This window comes from Danio rerio, chromosome 23 (assembly GCF_052040795.2).
Source record: "Danio rerio strain M-AB ecotype USA chromosome 23, GRCz13ab, whole genome shotgun sequence".
Lineage (NCBI taxonomy): Eukaryota > Metazoa > Chordata > Actinopteri > Cypriniformes > Danionidae > Danio > Danio rerio.
The window spans coordinates 16742854-16756290 of NC_141043.1; the positions used below are offsets into that span (position 1 = coordinate 16742854).

A 13437-nucleotide genomic window follows, 5' to 3' on the forward strand; every position below is an offset into this window, starting at 1 on the left:
AACTCTGAGTTGATTTACCGAGAGATTAAAAACTCAGAGTTTTCGGTTTCAGAACAGCTGATCTGAGTTGGGTCAATCAACTTCGAGTAGACCAACTCAGAGTTAAGCGCACACACCGTGACTTTAAAAAGGCATTATCAATAGAGCGCAGACATTACGAGTGACTATGGCAATATCTTATAAAAGAGATCACCATTTCTTTCTCCAGCTGAACTTGATGTTCTCATGCAAAGTTATAGCAAATATGAGCGTATATATTTGAAAAGAAGCAACCATCAGTAAAGAAGAGACTGTTAGCGTGGGAAAACAGCTGCTCAAGTTAATGCCTAATTTCACTTTTCAAGTATTTAAATATTTAAGTATAATAAAATAAGTAATGTAATTTATGACGTTTATATATATTTTTTCTAAACTTTTTTTACACATTTATTAGTTTTAAATGATTTAGCAGTGCACTTGTGTGTCTGCCTTTTTTATTGATCAAGTGATAGAGGTTAATATAACATTTAGAGAGTAAGCAGTACTAAAAATAATTTTTAGAAAGAATAATAATCCCATTAATCTAGTTACAGTGCATGTCGAAGGTAAATTTGATTTAATTATTTATTTAAAAAGGATAAGCCATTCTCGTACAGTTCTTCTGTGTGTGACTAAAATGTAGGCAATAGCTATGTTTCCATCCAAATATATTACATAAATTTATGTGCAAAACTGCAATATTACATAAAAGATGCGAATAAAATTCCATCCAACAAGTCAAAGAGAAAAAAATCGTCACTTCCTGATTAAACTGGCACCAAATATCAACAGTAAAAACAGAATTTACTGAGGTAGAAGAAGCTGCGTCGTTTATTTAGCCTAATTAATGTACTTGCGCCTCGATTTCAGAAGACCATGCTTTAACACAATGAACACGTGGGGGCGTCTGAAGCCATGAGACGCGGAGACTCTTGACACGCACCAGACGTTCGGAGGTAATTAATAATATACACTAATACTGAAACAGTTAAGGCATTTTAGAATGACTAAAACAATATTTAAGACATGTTACAGTGTGCTCAGCCTGCTGGTTTGTTCACACATTTTCATTATCATATGATCATGATCTTTTTTTAATGTACATACTGTAATTTGTTCAGTAAAAGTGTTCCCATCATAGTTTATGCGCACATTTTCTATCGAATAAAAGTTTATCCTTCTCAGTTATGCGCGTTTTTTATGCATTTTTAAAAAGTTATGTGCATCATGACGTTTCCATCAATCGTTTTTATGCACATCTCCAAAATGAGCATTAAAATAGGTGGGTGGAAACGTAAGGCTAAGGCGAGAAATACTGCTTCATCTTTAAAAAAGGGGAGGAGACCGACAGAAACTCTGAGTTTAGAGAATAAAACCTGCTTCTGACCAGGTTAGATTCACAGAGTAAGTTACCACAGTAACTGACTCTGAGTTAAAGTTACCTCTCTTTCAGAAACAGGCTTGACTTACCCTGCTTTCTCGAGTTTAACAAAACTGCCATTTTGAAACGGAAAACCCAGAGTTTCTCTCATTTCAGGGTTAAAATACTCTGAGTTTTCAGTTAACCTCCTTTCTGAAACAGGCCCCAGGTGTGTTAATTTAGGGTTAAAGCTAAACTGTGCAGAACTGTGGCTCTTCAGTTTGACACCTGTGATGTAAACACTATACTGAATTTAAAATATAGCAGTGTGGGACAGACTTACAGTCATTTTGGCATGGAATTAATGTCCTAGATTGTAAATGTTTTTACAATTATTTAAAGTTTTTATCTGCTGATTATTTAGTCCTCTCAGAAAAAAAAAACTTGTCAGCTGAACAACTGGCATGTTGTTAGACTACATAGTGTACTTTCATCCTTTGCAGCGTTATTTTCATTCCTGTTCAATTATCTTGTGGTGTTATGATTGTGTGCTTGCTACTGGGTGTGTGAGAGTTTGGGTGATACCGTGACCCCATCCCCTTTTTAACCATCCACATCACATTATCAACATAATCTAGCAAAAAACTGGATTATTTGATCAATTGCCCTAACATGTAAACATTTAGTTTGAGTGTTTAGACTGTTATTTTATTTTTGGGGCAGGGCTATCTGATTGTTTAACCAATGGCAGACAGGAATTGTTTACAGAAAACCTTTTGAAACTATTATTAGTAATTAGGTGTTAAAGGCTTGACATTAGCTTTAAGTACTGCATGTAAGACCAGACCGCATGGTATAGTTGGCGAAATATTTATGTTTTTAAGATTGCATATAGTATGTAGCATACTGCATATACAGTATTTCAGGTCTGTATTGCTTCTGAAATGGTTTATTAGACCTAGGCATATCTGAACATGACATTCTTGGCTACGCTGTAGTTGTTGAATTATTTGTCAGAGCAGCAGATATTTTACGATGGAGGGAACATGTAGCAGATCTTCCAGTCTGGTTCTGTTTGCAATAGTTTAGTGCTTAATCATCAGCGATAGAGCCAACCCACATTAGGAAAGATGATTTTCTACCTCACGAAAGAACGACTGGGAAAGCCACCCTGGGACAGATTGAAAACTGCTTGTGGTTTGTTTGGAGCCTGGGACACGGAGGACGTGTTTATGTACATGGGCACTTATGAATCGTCTACACAGGCAAACATTCTCCATTTAAGGCACCAGACCTCAAGCGTTCACCGTTCATGCTTGATAATGTGAGCTCTGCAATATTAATTCACTTCAGCCTTGTACACAAAACTGGAGCCAGCAATTCTCTCTGCACTCATACTTGAGCTTACAAACAGCTGCTATTAAATAGTCCGAACACTCATACCATATTAAATTAAGGAAATACTCTGCAAGTCCTATTGCAGGAGTGTTATTACAATTATGATTGTCAGAAGAAGGTATTTCCCTGCTGATTTGATCCAGAAGAAATGGCAAACCCGAATAGACAAAGCTCATGCATTTGTTTTGTTGAGCAATCAAATGAGTCAAATGATTCAGCTCAAATAATGTCTGTGTGAGTCACGACGTGAGTCAAAAACGTTGGCTAAACTTGAAAATGAGAATCGTTCGTCTCGATTCCCATCATCTCCTGGATGATTCTCCACAAACGAGCAAACTCTCAGATTAAGCCCTTGATAAAGCTGGTGTCTAAGTGGACGATGAGTATGCGGAGGAAGGACATCTCTTTGCGTGTGTTTTCAAAGATGATTCGGGGATCGTCAGACTGACAGCGCAGGCAGTTTGGAGCCATCACCATTGCCAAATTGTTCACGTCCATCTTAGTCCTACTCACATTCACCGGCTGAGCGAAGACCTGGGGTAATAAAGACAGGGTGTAAGGGATGTTACAATGAACCGCAGTCTTGTGACAAATAAATGGTCTGAGTAGGATTTTATTCGGATGAATCTCTGAGGCGAATTGACTCTTTTTGGAAAAGTATTTTCTGTTCATTTTGTCTCTGAGTGAAGTTTTATAAACAAACATCATCATCATGGCAGAGAGTGAATCTGCGTTTCAAATGAAAGACCCTTCTGCTTTTACGCCAAATTTGTACAGTATAATGTAGATTAAAAAACGTCTTATGCTGTATGTATGTGGCATCTTTCTTTGGACTATGGTTAAAATCCAATACTTGCCTCTACTTTAAATGGAAAGTAGTTCTGTAACTTATTTGATTTGGGGTTTGTTTCCCAATTTAAATTACATTTCAATTTCACAAAGAAACGCAGTAAACTGTGAAAACAAAATTTGTGATTTGAATCGACTTGAGAATTAAATGAATCATTCATCTATTTTGTTGATGTTGCTGGGTTTTACCTGTAAGAAGTTGATTAAGTAGCAGAGCACCAGTCTGTTGAGCTCTGGCAGAGATTGAACCACATTGACAGCTGCGTCTGGATCTTCATAATGACTGATGCACTGCTTATAGAAGCTCTGTGGGATCACCGGCTCCTCCAGCTCTCTGTACCACAACTTTAAAAGAGACGCTGACACAGAGACAGAGAGTGTTCACATTTCAGAATTTTCAATCTTATTATTATTACTTATATATACAGTTGAACTCAGAATTATTATCCCTCCTGAATTATTAGCACCCTTGTTTATTTTTTCCCCCCAATTTCTGTTTAACGGAGAGAGGATTTCTTCAACACACTTCTAAACATAATAGTTTTAATAAGTCATCTCTAATAACTGATTTCTTTTATCTTTTCCATGATGACAGTAAATAATATTTTACTTTATATTTTTCAAGACACTTCAATACAGCCTAAAGTGACATTTAAAGGCTTAACTAGGTTAATTAGGATAACTATGCAGGTTCGGCTAATTAGGCAAGTTATTGTATAATGATGGCTTCTTCTGTAGACTATCAGGAAAAATATAGCTTAAAAGGGCTAATAATTTTGTCCTTAAAATGGCTTTTTTTAAAAATTAAAAACTGCTTTTACTGTAGCCAAAATAAAACAAGTAAGATTTTTTCCAGAAGAAAAAATATTATCAGACATACTCTGAAAATTTCCTTGCTCTGTTAAACATCATTTGGAAAATATTTAAAAAAGAAATAAAAAAATCAAAGGGGGGGCTAATAATTTTGACTTCAACTTATATATATATAGTTGAAGTCAGAATTATTAGCCCCCCCTGAATTATTTTCAACACATTTCTAAACTTATTTCTAATAACAGATTTATTTGATCTTTGCCGTGATGACTGTAAATAATATTTGACTAGATATTTTTCCAGACCCTTCTATACAGCGTAAAGTGACATTTAAAGGCTTAAAAAGGTTGATTAGGGTAATTAGGCACGTCATCGTATAATGATGGTTTGTTCTGTAGACTATCCAAAAAATTAAAAAATAAAGCTTAAAGGGGCCAATAATTTTGACCTTAAGTCTCAAATGGTTTTTAAACAAAATTAAAAACAGCTTTTATTTTAGCCGAAATAAAACAAAAACTTTCTCTAGAAGAAATATATAATTAGACATACTGTAAAAATGTCCCCACTCCGTTAAACATAATTTGGGAAATATATATATAAAAAAAAAATGCCAAAGGGGGTTTAATAATTCTGATTTCTGTAAGCATTCAGACTGTGTATATATACACAATACACACAAATGTCAAGACAAACTTTTATTTTGCTTGCGATTAATCTTTGCCCAGCACTATTCTTTTTTTAATAATATTAACAGTTTCAAAATTCTACATTAAATACAGTGAAGCCTTTAAAATTTGTTTGCTGTGAGAATAGTCCCATCTGAAAGTGGTAAAACAAATACAAAATGTATTTTTGCATTAAAATTCAAATATTCAAAATCTTTACAAATGAAAACATGAAATAATATTATATTATTAAATAATAAAAATGGTTGAATAAGAATGAACACGTAAACAAACATTTGCAGTTAATCTGTGTTTTATCCAGTTTAATCAATAAATGCCATCTTATTTCAATGTGTACACACTGGTGTCTGTTTTGCAGGTTTGATATTTTCAGCACTTTTCCCACTTTAATTCCTGTTGATCATTTTTGACTGTAAAGGAGCCATGTGTGACCTTTTTTGACTACTAAACAACCAAATCATGCCTTATGATTATTTTGCTAGTTCACATAACTAATGCAGCAAAAATCACTATTCCTTTTCAATGAAGCAAAAAAAGTCAAATTTAACATAAACTGTTTAATCATTTTGAACCAAAGAAACCCAAAGGGTAAAACACCTGAATCAGCTACTAAAAACCTGCTATCTGCCTAAATCTGGTCAACTCTATTTGAGCTGGCTGAAGCTTGACATCATGGCCTTCGAGAGCAGGGCTAAGCAAAAACGACTTCTGAATAAAATTCAGGGCTGTTTCAAGAATCTGATTGGATATATAATACTTTGATCATGTTTTATTTTCTCACCTGGGACATTAGGATCAGAGAGGTTTTCTGGAATTTTCCACTGGTCCACCTGCAGCTTGAGAGCGTTCACTTCATCGATATCCCCTGGTACTCTACAGGATGAATACAACAGTTTACGATATTCAGCTCAGTTATCATATATTATTCACCTGGTTTGATGGCAACTTCAAGAGCACTAATGCTTTATTGTAAACAGTGTCCTCAGCCCTCGATACTAGTACTCGATAGTACTCAGTATAGTACTTTTTGTTCCTGCTATGGATGTCAATGGATTTTTTCAACATTCTTCACGATATCTTGATTTGTGCTCAACAGAAGGAAGAAATTCATCAAAGTTTACAACTACTGGAGTAAATGGTGAGAAACTCTTCGGGAAACTTTTTGAAACTTTTTGGGTGGAATATCCTTAAGAATAGTGTGTTGTAGCAACTGACCATTAGATGGAGCCAACACACAGGGCTTAATGAAAACATGGCCTGGTTACATGTAATGCCCCTAGATTTTACTTACTTTAATTCACGCACACACTTTTTCCTTTAAAATGTTGTTAGCCATGAGGACTCAGCGAAGTATATCATTACATCTAAGTGTTCTGTACCACATTAATATTAAAATTTGTCCAACTGTATTTGTGAACAACATAACATTTCTGCCTACTATTATGATTTCACATCTAAAACATACAAACATGCATAAATGGTAACTAGTAAAATAACATGTAAATGTTGACCCAGAGCTATGATGTTCAAATTATGAAAGAAATGTTATAGCTGCATCACATCATGTCATCATTTATCATTCAAACCAATAGAGCAGCTTTGCAGGGTTGCCAAGTCTCTGGTTTTCATGTTGAATTGGGCTACCTTTAACCACTCGGCTATTTTGATTGGCCATTGGGCTAGTTTTGATCAGACATTGGACTACTTTTGAACAGCCATTAGACTAGTTTAGATTAGTGAGTGGAATGATTTTTGGCTAGTTTTGATCAGCTTTTGAGCTAGTTTTGATCAGCAACTGGCTTAGGATTGATCACCCATTCAGCTAGATTTGATTGGTCATTGGACTAGTTTTAATCGGCTTTTCGGCTAGTTTTGATCGGCCATTGGGCTAGTTTTGATCAGATATTGGGCTAGCTTTGATCAGTCACTGGACTAGTTTTGATCTGCTTTTGGGACAGTTTTGATCAGACATTGGTCTAGTTTTGATTAGTCATTAAACTAGTTTTGATCAGCCACGGGGCTAGTTTTGATCAGTCATTGGGCTAGTTTTAGGCTAGCTTTGATAACCTTTTAAGCTCATTTTGATTGGCCACTGGGCTAGTCTAGATTGCTTATTGAGCTAGATTTGATTGGTGATTGGACTAGTTTTGATCGTTTTTTTTAGCTAGTTTTGATCGGCCATTGGGCTAGTTTTGATCGGTCATTGGACTAAGTTTGATCTGCTTTAAGGATAGTTTTGATCAGTCTTTAAACTACTTTTGATCTTCTTTTGGTATAATTTTGATTAGTCTTTGGTCTAGTTTGAATAAGCCATTACACTAGTTTTGGTCGGCCACTGGGCTAGTTTTAGTCAGTCATTGGGCTAGTTTTGATCAGTTGTTGGACTAGTTTTAGGCTAGTTTAGATCAGCTTTTGAGCTAGTTTTTATTGGCCACTGGGCTAGTTTCGGTCGGACATTGGGCTAGTTTTGATTGGTCACTGGACTGGTTTTAGACTTGTTTTAATCAGCTTTTGGGCTAGTTTTGATCGGCCGCTGGGCTAGTTTTAATAAATCATTCAGCTAGTTTTGAACAATCATTGGACTAGTTTTAGGCTAGATTTGATCAGCCAATTTGCTAATTTTGATCTGCCATTGAATTAGGTTTGATTGGCCATTGGACGAGTTTGTGGCTTAGTTTGATCAGCCATTGGGCTAGTCTTGATCGACCATTGGACTAGTTTTAGGCTATTTTTGATCCACTATTGAAATAGTTTTTATAGGCCATTAGACTAGTTTGGATCTAGTTTAATCAGCCAATTTGCTAGTTTTGATTGGCCATTGGACTAGTTTGGGGCTAGTTTTGATCAGACATTGGTCTAGTTTTGATCAGCCATTAGACTAGTTTTTAGCCACCGGGCTAGTTTTTAGGGTAGTTTTTGGCTAGTGTTGATTAGCTTTTGAGCTAGTTTTGATTGGACATTGGGCTAGTTGTGATCGGTCACTAGACAAATTTCAGACTAGTTTTGATCAGCTTTTGGGCTAGATTTAATCGACCACTGGGCTAGTTTAGATCCCTCATTGAGTTAGTATAAATGTGCAGCTGAAAATTGAATGATACTATCATGAAAATATAATCTAAAATCTTTCCAGCACCTTCTTAAATCAGTGCCACAAATAATTAGGGCAATCCTTGAGGCAAACAGTGTCAAGCAAAGTAAGTGCCTGGTGAGTATAGTCAAGCTTTAGCATGACAGTGTGTCTCACCTGAAGATGCCCTCTGTCTGAGCTCCACCCAGAGCCAGGACACACTGAGAGAGCTGCACCTGCACCCAAGGCAGTTTCCTGTCAGGGAAGAGCTCACTCTGCCTCTCCATGATCTCCTCCAGAGCACTACCAAACAGAGATGGCGTCACGATGGCATTTCGACTGTGATCAATCTCCTCCAGTGTGGGCTTCCTCAAACCCTACAGACAGAACAAGAGACAGACTTCAGTCATTAATATATTGTCATTCAAATTTGACCAAAACAAATGCAAATGGTCTCAGCTTATACAAAATAAAAATGACAATATCATTACTACTTACTTTCTCTCAATTGTATCTAAGTATTTATGTATTTCTTTCTTCTGCTTAACACAAAACAAGATATTCTGAAGTGTTGGAAGAAAGCAACCATTGACATCAATGGTAGAAGCAAAAAATACTATGGAGAATGGAGACAATGGCTGTTTTTTCCCCACCAACATTCTTCAGTATGTCTTCCCCTTTGTGTCCAACAGAAGAAAGAAACTGGGTTTGGAACAAGGTTTCTTGGTTTGGAGGATGATGAGTAAATGATGACAGAATTTCCATTTAGTTTGATCTCTTTATAACTGTTGCATTATTTAGTATTTTAAAAATATAACATTTTATTTAAGTATTTTTAATTAGTATTTTTAAGCATTTTATTTAAGTATTATTTTATCACTTATAATACAGAAATCAAAATAACAATAAACTGATTTTTCACTGCTTTATTTTCTCATATCAACCAGTGTTCATTTCGTTTCATTTTCTGCAAAATTTTCGTGACGAACAAGTTTCTACCGACAAAAACTATGATGAGGTGATGATGACCTCAACTAACAGAAAATTATACTCACATTTTCGTTGACTAATAAAAATAATACGATGAGAATGTGATTGAAGGATGCATTTTGGTAAATATCCAATCAGAATTAATGGTGTGTGACGCACATTTGAAAAGTAGTAACTTGCATAGCCTCTCCCTGACCTTTAGAGAATTGACTCCGCTAGATTAAATGTTATAAAATCAGTCAGTCTTAAATTCTAAGGGCAAAAATTCTCAAAGACAGCTGTGCCAAGCTTGTTGCATCATATTCAAAAACACTTGGGGGTGTAATTGCAGTTAAAGGTGCATCAACAAAGTATTGAGCAAAAGCTGTGAATACTTCTGTACATGTGATTTTTCAAGTTTTTTATTTTTAATAAATTTGCAACAATTTTCAAAAACTCTTTTTTTCCACATTGTCACTATGGGGTATTGTGAGTAAGAATTTTGAGGAAATAAATGAATTTAATTCATTTTGCAATAAGGCTGTAACATAAAAAATGTGGAAAAAGTGAACCGCTATGAATACTCTCAGGATGCACTGTAGATAAAAAATGCATATCTAATTTTTGGCATGAAATGCTATATTCCATATTTTAATATGGCTGTTTTATTTAATTTGAAGTTAAAATATTTTGTATAAATAAATATATACAATGTTTTAATTAAATTAAAGCAAATATATTTTAGTCAACTAAATCTTGAGTAGATTTAGACCATTAAAATCTTGTGAAATTGACTAAAACTAAAATGATTCAGAAGACTAAAATATGACTAAAACTAAAATGGAATTTTAGTCAAAAGACTAAGACTGAAGCTAAATCAAAATATGCTTTCAAAATTAACATGGATATCTACTAAGAGTGTCAACATTAGTTTAGGACATTGTAAAACACTTGTTGAGAGCACTCAATATTGCAGTATGAAACACAAAGACACCAGCTCAACTGTAACACAATAACAGCGCTGAGCAGGATAATGTGTAGCTGTGCGGATGTAAAAATAGCCCACCCAGTAAAAACACTGGAGACAGAGGTGGGATGGCTGATTACAGGGTGGGACTGGTGAAAGGATAAATAGGCAAGGGAAACAGCTTCTACTAGTGCCAGTGCTGTTAGCATTGAAGCTTGTGTATGGAGTGAGGGGTGAGGGTTTGCTATTGTAACCTCTTCTTTTTAGTTTGGGTTAGTGGATTAGTAATTCTCATGGTGCGTTCCTAAAGGCCAAGTGCAGTGATTGCTCACAGATGTGGCCAATTCTGGGCGACAGCACCATATACTGCTTCTTTTGACCGTTTGGAGACTCCTGGGTATCATCTAACAGCAGAGCTGGCATCTATAAATAAACAATCCTCTCTGAAAAAACTGCTTTCAATTATCATTCACCATCACAGCCCGCTTCTGTGTGTCTGGATAAAGAGCGTTAGGCATCACTGAGCATGTTTAGGTTTAATTCTGCAATCAAGAACTAATTATTAAAATTAAACAACGCTGGATTCAGGTTAAGCCTAAGAGGTAACTGATGTTAATTAAGGTTGGCTAATATGATAAATCTAGAAGTTATTCTTATGTCATGGCTGGTAAGATAAATCAACCATCATAATAACATTATCATGTACAGTATGATACATGAGATGTTTAATCAAGATTAAATGTATCTATTTGGTTTTTATTACAAATAATAACTTGACTTCTGGTAGATCATTTGGAAAAGTGGCAGAAGGTAGAATTTTCCGATGAATCATCTGTTGAACTGCATCTCAATCATCACAAATACTACAAAAGACCTATTGGAACCCACAGGGACCCAAGATTCTCATAGAAATCAGTCATGTTTGGTAAAGGAAAAAAATGGTTTGGGGTTACATTCAGCATGTGGCAGATCTGCAGTGTAGATGACAGCATCAACAGCCTGAGGTATCAAGACATTTGTGCAGCCTATTACACAACAAACCACAGGAGAGGGAAAATTCCTCAGCAGGATAGTACTCTGTCTCATACTTCAGCCTCCACATCAAAGTTCTTGAAAACAAAGAAGGTCAAGGTGCTCCAGGATCGGCATTTTTGAGCATGTCTGGGGTGAGATGAATGAGGAGGCATTGAAGATAATTCCAAAGAATCCTGATGAACTCTGGGAGTCCTGCAAGAACACTTTCTTTGCCTTTCTTCTGATACCAAATGATAAACTAGGGGTCAAGTTATTATTTGTTGTTCCTAAAACTTGAATAGGATATATTTGGATATATAGCTTGGACACATATTTGACACCTAATGTCAGATTATGGTACTCCACGCATATTTAAGCGTTTAAAATAAACAATATGTGTTAAAATGAAAACTTAAATACAATCGTGTATGTATTTTACTAGTATAAAGCATTTGAAGTGGGTCAAAAAAGTTTCAAAATGGTCCTAAGACAAGAATGGGTGTTGTTGAATAGTTTTAGAACAACTTTAATAAAAGGTTTTGAACCACTTTAAATGTTGACTACTATATAATATCAAGATGTGTGTTTAGATAGTCTTGAAGCATGGTCCCAAATGTGTTATGAAGGTTAAATATTCAACTTATACTGATATAAAATATACTACGACTACTACTGCTAAAAAGTAAAATAACAATCGTAAAACACATTTAAATGTTCAGTTACAAATAACCAACTGTTTAAATAAATAAATAATAATAACTCTTACCTTCTTGCCTCCAGTAATGGCCACTTTCTGCAGCTTACGGTAGCAGTACTTGGCGTAAGTGCTGATGGGAAGACCTGTCAGACACAATCAATACAGAATATTACTGACCAGTGACAGAACTCTTCAAGGAAATGACATAATTGACCACTGAGTGACCCGCTGCTTGTTTGGTCAAGTTTTCTTTCCTACATCTAAAAAGGCCTGAAGGCGAAGTGCAGTTTGGCTTGTGAATGAGTCTTGTGACTCGCATCAGTCCCAAGAAAAAAAAAAATCTCTCCTGAGGGATTTATAAATAAAGAAGTCTTTGGAAACAACGCCAGTTCAATCATTTTCTGCGGTTTTGGAATTCATGGCTGAACACAATATGAAAGAGTAACTCTAGTAGTTCTCAGTTCATTGACAAAACAAATATTATGAACATTGGAGATGCTTGACCAGTCTAGTTTAAGGCAAAAATAAATATAATCAATAGTTTTCACCACAATTCTGCAGTTGATTGATTAAAATTAGTGATTTTTTATATATACTACACTACAGATTAAAAATAAAAATAAATAAAAGAACAAAAGCTGTCACTAGGGCAGTAACCTTTAAAAGGGTACACTTTAGTTAAATAAGCTTTGATTGAAGACAAAAGATCAGGGAAAATGATTCTCTGTTTTAACATATTTTGTCCACATTATACATAAGCATAAGAAAAAAAGAAAAATAAGCTAAAACCAATATAACAAGCCATTCAAAAAAAACTTGTTTATAAAGACCTGTTTGAACATTCGAGTATGATTAAAAAGAATATTCAAGTGTTGCATAAAATGATACATTAGTCCAAAAGTTTTAGGGTAAGGTAAGGTAACAGATAAAGGGATGCAAGATTTTGTCAAATTGCTCATGTTTTCTTTTCAAACAGTACCTAATTCGCTATCTAAGTCATATCTCCAAGCCACAGTTTACATCTAGGAGACTCCCTTTTCTTTCAATTAAGGAGTTAAGCTGTATGAGTGCAGTTTGTTTTGTGTGTGCATTAGTCCACAAGGATTTTTGTCAAGGGAACAGAGAAGGATACCAGATTTTGTCAAACTGCTCAAGTTTTCTTTTCAAACAGTACCTAATTTACTCCAAATGTAATGCAGAAGTCATTTGTCCAAGCCACAGTGTACATGTAGGAGACTCCTTTTTCTTTCAATACAGTAGCAGTGACTTCTTGGCTGTAGTTTAGCTGTATGAAAGCAATTTGTGTTGTGTGTGTGAAAACAAATGCGTTTGTTCAGAACATCCCAGAAGGTCTGGCATTAATTGCATTAATTAATTAAACATCTCAGAAAGCACTTCAAAATTTCCATTACAATAGTTCTGTACTTTAGGGCTGGGCGATTCATCGAAAAGTAATCGAAATCGACATTCAGAACCTATAATCGATCTAATTTTTCCAGGACGATTTTATCAATTACTTTCCCTACGTGTCACGTGACCCTGCTCTGTTAAAGGTTGTGGCTAATTTCTACTTCTGTGGCCACTTTGCAGCCACATCTG

The 13437-nt window shown here is 35.3% G+C and overlaps 1 protein-coding gene and 1 long non-coding RNA gene across 6 annotated transcripts in view; one reads left to right on the forward strand and one right to left on the reverse strand.

Moving 5' to 3' along the window:
• Window positions 1-13437, reverse strand: part of arhgap46b (Rho GTPase activating protein 46b) — a 158746-nt gene that overhangs the window by 5345 nt on the left and 139964 nt on the right. For 4 of the 5 annotated variants that reach the window (XM_087306685.1, XM_087306684.2, XM_087306687.1 and 1 more), the window contains 5 exons: window positions 11908-11981; window positions 8369-8568; window positions 5906-5997; window positions 3815-3984; window positions 2312-3310 (listed from right to left, as the gene is read on the reverse strand). In XM_087306685.1, the coding sequence (XP_087162811.1) occupies window positions 3116-3310; window positions 3815-3984; window positions 5906-5997; window positions 8369-8568; window positions 11908-11981 (731 nt within the window). In that variant the 3' untranslated portion in view covers window positions 2312-3115. Of the gene's footprint in view, window positions 1-1607; window positions 3311-3814; window positions 3985-5905; window positions 5998-8368; window positions 8569-11907; window positions 11982-13437 lie in introns of those variants that run through there. The other variant, XM_087306683.1, reaches the window with a different exon arrangement.
• Window positions 6185-8842, forward strand: LOC147831261 (uncharacterized). Its single transcript, XR_015523349.1, has 4 exons — window positions 6185-7367; window positions 7413-7544; window positions 7618-7841; window positions 7963-8842. It is a non-coding gene; the product is annotated as an uncharacterized LOC147831261 (long non-coding RNA).